The sequence below is a fragment of the Daktulosphaira vitifoliae genome, unplaced genomic scaffold (assembly GCF_025091365.1).
Source record: "Daktulosphaira vitifoliae isolate Bord-2020 unplaced genomic scaffold, ASM2509136v1 Scaffold_4, whole genome shotgun sequence".
NCBI classification, from domain to species: domain Eukaryota; kingdom Metazoa; phylum Arthropoda; class Insecta; order Hemiptera; family Phylloxeridae; genus Daktulosphaira; species Daktulosphaira vitifoliae.
Window position 1 is genome coordinate 19,365,851 of NW_026099575.1, and position 6,542 is coordinate 19,372,392.

A 6,542-nucleotide genomic window follows, 5' to 3' on the forward strand; every position below is an offset into this window, starting at 1 on the left:
AAATGAAAATGAAAAGTTGTCAGTTATTTAATAAAAATTAAAGAACTTTTTTAAATTACAATAGAATAAAAACATCTTATTTTCAGCAAAGATAAAAATACAATTTTTTTCAAAACTATAACATAACTCGCATATTACAATGTGTACATTGTAATATGAGAAAATATCAGTTAAACTATAATCTACTAATTTTCAAAATCTTATTCTTTGAATTCAAATCTATAATATATTATTTATTGTTGTTGACTAGAAACATAAGTAAATTAGTTAGTAAAATAAACTACAACTCACAACCATATCAAACCTTTAATAAATTAAAATTTTTTATTAATAATAAAATTTTCTTATTTATTTGTTCTAAATAAGCTTAAATAAAGCAAGTGTTAAATAATTCAGTTTTTCTATTTAATTATTTTTAACTTTCCATTATTCATAAAAATACAAATTATTAACTGATGAATATTAACTTCCTTTTTCTGTTAACCTAATTAAAATTATAAGACTAGAATATTTATATATATTTAGAATAAATAAAATCTTAATCATAGTTAATATTATTGATCCTATTTTGGTCTTATCTTTGGTATTGATGTGTTATAGTTTTATTTTTTACAAAATACTGATAGTGCATTGTTTTTGAAATCTTTCTGTAAATAATTATTTAAAAATGCTATTATGTACTACTATTTGTACTTTTTTAATAGTTAGTAATTTACCTTATTGCAACCATGATGCAGGTGCCCATAGTGGTTCAGTTTTTAACTTATTATCCGCTTCTAATAATTGTTCTAAAGCTAATTTAAAGTCATCATTTACTATGGTTTCATCAAACCAGTGATCATATAAAAATTCAATTCTTTTGGCACTTTTTAAAATTTCATTGAACTCATCATCCTAATTCAATAAACATTTTAATAATAAACTTGACAAATTAATTTAAACATTGTTTTTTACCGTGAAACCTCTAGAGTTAGTTTCATCAAATGTTGACATAGCAAATGCTGTATTTCTAGTAGTTTTTAATACATCAAATCCTGGTGGTTTGATATAAATAATATAAGGTTTTATATCTGGTGTACGTAGCATTTTTAATGCCTAAAAATTAAGATTTTATTATTATTATTTATTATTTAAAATAAAAAAACATCAAACCTGATGATGTGGATTTATTATACAGGTAAGTCCAGAACTAATAATTGATTTAACACTATCTAAAGATGTGCCATAAAGATTTCCCTTGTATTCCCCGAACTCTAAAAATTCTCCTCTAGCTATTTGTTCTTCCATCAAATCTCTGGATACAAAATTGTATTCTTTACCATTTACCTCTCCAGGTCTGGGTGATCTTGAAGTATCTTAATTTATTGGCCCACAATTATTTTTAAAAATATGAAAACATTATTATAAAATATTACTTACGCGGTACTGGTGTATGATATTTATCAGGATTAAGCTCCATTAAGCGCCTTTTTAACTCATTTCGACCTACACCTGGTGGTCCAATTAACACTATAGGTCGAGGTTGTTCTGGTCTTGGATATAACTTGACAACTTCTTCATATGTGGCAATATCTTCTCGATCATAATCATCACTTTCAGCTGTGTCATAGATAACTTTTTTAACGCGAGTTCGTGTCGAACATTCTGAAGTCATGTCGCTACCAAGATCGTTCAAAGCAGCAAATGATCCACATAAAGGATCTTTGCTTGATGAACGATCTGGCATACATGTTATGTTACCCCCACTTATACAACCCCCATTAGCTGTATCTATGACCCCTGTTATCCGCACATAGCCATTTGTTAACATAAAACAAACAATTAAACTAAGTTAGATTATAATAAATACAAAAGTAAAGTTTTAAAAAGTAACTAGTTATAAATATTAAAATATTACAGTTTATTTATTAGCTATTAATTCATATCTCAACTTTAAAATCAGTTGATTATAATTTTAATGTAGAGGAAACAAAACTGAAGAAAAAGTATAAGTATAATTTTAAAGAATCATTACATATTCACATGCAAATTAACTTAAAATGGCTGAAAAAGCAGTATATTGAGTAGTTTTGTCACAAATTCACAACTTACATTTTTTTTTTTGTTGATCATTTGTAGAAAGTCTTTCGTGAATAATTTTACGTTCTTGTAACGATTTACTTGGTATAAGACCAGCTCGCATATTTCGATCGCCTTCTTTTCGAGCTTGCCACCTAGAAATACAAGTTAATTGATTTTTATAAAAATTACTATGTATAATATGTACAAAAATTACCAATATGGGTCATCTTGACTAACAATGTGTAATATTTCCCCTTTAACAAAACTTAAACCTGCCTCTTTACATGGAATGTATGGATCAACGTCTGTGTTAAAATCAAAATGAGCCCTGACTTTCATTTTACTTTCACGTGCTCCATTTTTAGGATCTGATGGTATTAGCTTAAATGTAATTGTCCCTTCAGAGTGTTGCTGTAAAATATAACTAGTTATTAAAAAAAACTATTTTGAATTTTATTGATTCAAATCTATAAATAAAGTTCAAGGGTAAACTAGAGATTGTTTGGCCTACCGGTTTAAAAAAAAAATTTTAAGTTTATTCAAATTTATTCACCAGTTTATATCTTAAAAAAATATATATATATCTAATAAGACTTATCATACTGTAATATAGGTAGGTAATCCCATTCTTTTTAAAGATTAAAATTAATTTCAACAATGGAAGAAATATGAAAATTATAATGAAAAGCATTAAGACTATACATTTAGAAACTAGCACTTATAACAGATAGACAAAGAAAAACTTTAATTTTATTTCATTTTGACAAAAATATTTATTTCATAAGCAATGTTTTTTATACCATTATTTGTGATTTTGACTTAAATATCAAATTAATAAATTACTAGTATTTGAAGCACGTCTGCAGGAGATTTCCCTTCAACATTGATTCCATTTACTTCACACACTTCATCACCAACATTAATTAAACCAGATCTATCAGCTGCACCTCCATGCATTACTCTTGCAATAATTATTTTCCCACTCTCTTCATCAGTTTTTATTGTAGCACCCTGTAATGTAATTTTATAAGTAATCCAAACCTATCAAATTTATTTTGAAAATATTAATATAAGAAGCTGTTATAAAAACAATTTAACTACTAAAGTTGAACTGGATAATTATTTTTGTTTTTATTACATATAAACATTTTATTAAAAATATCAATTTTATAATTAATGGACTATAATGGTTTTTCAGTTTATTTGAATTTCAATATTTACTTAATAAATCAATTAAAACTTTGTTACAAATACTTGTGTACTTTATGATATACTGTTAGATATTCATCAATGAATATCTAACAGTATTAGAAAGAAAACACAAATTAAACATAAAAGTAGCTAATAAAATAACTTTATGAGTAACATAAATTCATAAGTTATAGATGCTGATTTCTGCTTTAGAAGTATCTAAATAATAAATATTTTTCTCATAAATTTCTCTAAAGAACTCTTTTTATCACCATACTTACCACAATTGGTTCAGCAGAATCAAGTTCTCCATCCTTGTGTAAAGCAAAACATTTAATATAAAAAGTTGTTAACCACAAAGAAAAAACAGTTTTAATGCGTGTTAAAATAAAAAAAATGCAAATGAATAAAAAAAAATTAATCGTGTATTAATTAAAAATATAAATACAACACAAAACAAAAATAAAGGACTAGAATGATACCAATTAAAAAAAATATATATCACACAGGAAGTTTAAGGATTTGATAAGTGAACAAAAGCTAATTGATAGTGAAAATGCTATTAAGTACAAAACAAATTATAAACAAGAAGCATTATCATGCCTTAAATTTTATCTACAATTTAGTACCAAAGGTTCTGTGCTTTTTACAAGTTGAACAATTTTGATTGTCTCTTCATCTTCATCCATTTCTTGAGGAATTTCAGGTAATCGAGGTAAGTAATCTTTTTGAGCTACAGCATCATGTGCACATAATAATCCCTTTAATAGAATTTAGAAAATTTAAATTAACAAAATGAAGAAAAGAGTAAAAAATAAAAATAATCCTTTTCATTTTATATAATCCATATTGACAGATATCTATATCTATATATTATCTAGTTTAAAATATTGCTATATGCAAGATAAACAAGGTAATTAAAGGGTCCAGTACAGAATCTGTTATTTCCATTTTATTTTGAAAATTAATTTTTTACCAGTTCGGAGTAATACCTAAGTATTTGTATATTATAAAAGCTAATAACATAAAAATTGAAGTGCCTAATATAAAAAATTTAGCATTAAAATTATTTATTGTTTTGTCTTTGAACAGTAAATTGAGAATGACTGGTTATTGCACTCGACTGTTCAAATAACAGTAAATTAATAGTATATAACAAGTTATGAAAAGTTATTTTGTCCTAAACTTTTTGTAAAAAAACAGCTTAAAAAAATTGAATTTAATTACCTGCATATGTGGATTTTGTAATAATTGGAATAATTGTCTTGAAATATCACTTAATGCTATTCTCGGTAATAACACTTCCATAACATCCAGAGTAGTCTGCATTGAACTTGACAGAACAGGGGAACATCGTCTATCATCTTGTACTCGGTCCACAATAGTATTATATACTTTAAATAAAGCATGCAATTCTTTGCTCTGTAAAAGATTGCTTAAAAATTCTAATTCTTCTTTGGAAGCTGATATAGCATCTCTTGAATCTTCCAAAGACTCTAAGAGTCCAATCAATGCTATGTAAAAACGAAATGATGTAACATAGATAAAAAGCACAGTAAAAATACTGAGACTTACCAGGATCCAAAATGCCGTTTTGTTCCATAGTGACACTCATGTTTTTTTAACACAAATCCTTAATATAACTAAATAATAATATTTTAAATAGTGATTATATTGTTAAAAAATAAAAACTTATTTGCTTCTGCATTGTAGTATTAATTAAAACAGATTCAACTATCATAAATGGTTTGAAGCATCACTATCAAAATGTAAGTTGTCTAATCGCACTGCAGCAATGTAATAATACGCAGATGTCTTCTACACTATAGAAATACATATATAAACATAAAAATAAGAATGATAATATTAACGAGTTATTGAAGTTACTGCATTAAAAGGTACAGTTACAGCATCAATCTAGGTTCTCTTCTGCTGGTGTTCCAATTCTGGGTCAGCTGAATCTTGTAACAGTGTAGCCAACTAAACGGTCACATCAAATTATCTATATTATTGATTAGTTCTTTGACCAGACGCGCGGTAATATACAAATTTTCAATTAAATTAATTAATTCTTACCGTTTTGAATAGCATCAAATATGTTTAACAGATTATTCTTCTATACCAAATCCATGAAAAATGTTTAAAATATTATCTTAAAAAGTTTCACGCTGTATGGTAATATCGTGTTAACTAACATTCGGTAGACAAGACATAGAATAGGCTGTCTGGATAGTTTTGTATTGAAAATGTATGACCCGCGTTTGGTTTATGAATAGAAGCGACGCATAGCTACTTCTAGCAAGCATACGGCACAGCCGTCAGCACAGGGACACATTTATTTTCTAAACGTCATCGGTAGTGATGAACTGCTTTTATTCTATTTTAGAATTACCCATTTAATAAATTGTGACGTCTGTCTTCGAATTAATGCTCTAAATCGTCTTTTGGCGATTTGGCGGAAGCGCAACGTTCCGGTTCGATTTTATGCTCAATGTAACATTTCTATACGTCGTATCTGCAGACATCGATCTATGAGCAAATGTTTCAAGTTAATAATATCTGAAAGTATTTATTCTAAAAATAGTTTTTGCGAATACTGGCTTTCAAAGTATAATTATTTATCTTTTTTCCCTTTTTTTATTTTATAAGATTAATTCTTGGTATGTAAATTTTGTATTATTATTCAAAATAAATATTATTTAACATGTACAAAAAAGGTTTTCTATATTTTAGTTTAATAAGTTTTACAGGTGATATGTATCAATTCATACGTCTCGATCTAATCCAGATAGCGCAATTTGTTCATAAGATGACTAAAATATTGTTACTCTCATTATTTTATTGTGGTATAAAATAAAAATTGATTTAAATCGTGAGCATAGATTAGTTAAATTTTTGATGATAATTAAATGTTTGTAGTCCACTAACGGTTTTTTTTGGCGTATTTCTAATTAAATAGTAACTATTTGATTGAAAAATGTGTTAAAATAGTCAATGGTGTAAAAAGGGGAATGTGGAGAATGCGTCGATAGCGATTGTACTAAACTAAAAATAAAAATAATATTTATTGTTAAATAAAATATCTTAATTTGAACTAGCAGAAGAGTATTTAAACGTAAACTAAGCGTGAAGGAGCCTAAGACTGACTTTCTTAGGATTTGGGTTTTATTTTGAGGTGTATTTTTTTAAATTAAGAGTTAATAATAGGTAAAGTTATTTTATATACGTCATTGTAAAGTAGTTTCCCCAGTCAAAATTATTAACTTTCTATTGTAATTCATTTTTCAATG

The 6,542-nt window shown here is 26.5% G+C and overlaps 1 protein-coding gene across 4 annotated transcripts; it reads right to left on the minus strand.

Annotated features, from left to right (window-relative positions):
• Positions 1–382: 382 nt before the first annotated feature.
• On the minus strand, positions 383–5,500 carry LOC126906017 (MAGUK p55 subfamily member 7). 4 transcript variants are annotated; one of them, XM_050686230.1, is made up of 14 exons: positions 5,329–5,500; positions 5,140–5,232; positions 4,828–5,075; positions 4,480–4,766; positions 3,882–4,013; positions 3,534–3,566; positions 2,905–3,072; positions 2,276–2,472; positions 2,092–2,213; positions 1,420–1,779; positions 1,153–1,355; positions 955–1,095; positions 717–894; positions 383–647 (listed from the first exon to the last, which is right to left on the minus strand). In XM_050686230.1, the coding sequence occupies exons 3-13, from the start codon at positions 4,865–4,867 to the stop codon at positions 718–720; spliced, it is 1,860 nt and encodes a 619-aa protein (XP_050542187.1). In that variant the 5' UTR covers positions 4,868–5,075; positions 5,140–5,232; positions 5,329–5,500; the 3' UTR covers positions 383–647; position 717. The 4 variants fall into 4 exon arrangements, with proteins under 4 accessions (XP_050542187.1, XP_050542189.1, XP_050542191.1 ...); XM_050686232.1 differs by having other exon boundaries at positions 1,420–1,599; positions 4,828–5,232; XM_050686234.1 differs by lacking the exon at positions 3,534–3,566 and having other exon boundaries at positions 385–647; positions 1,420–1,599; positions 4,828–5,232; positions 5,329–5,497.
• Positions 5,501–6,542: the final 1,042 nt, after the last annotated feature.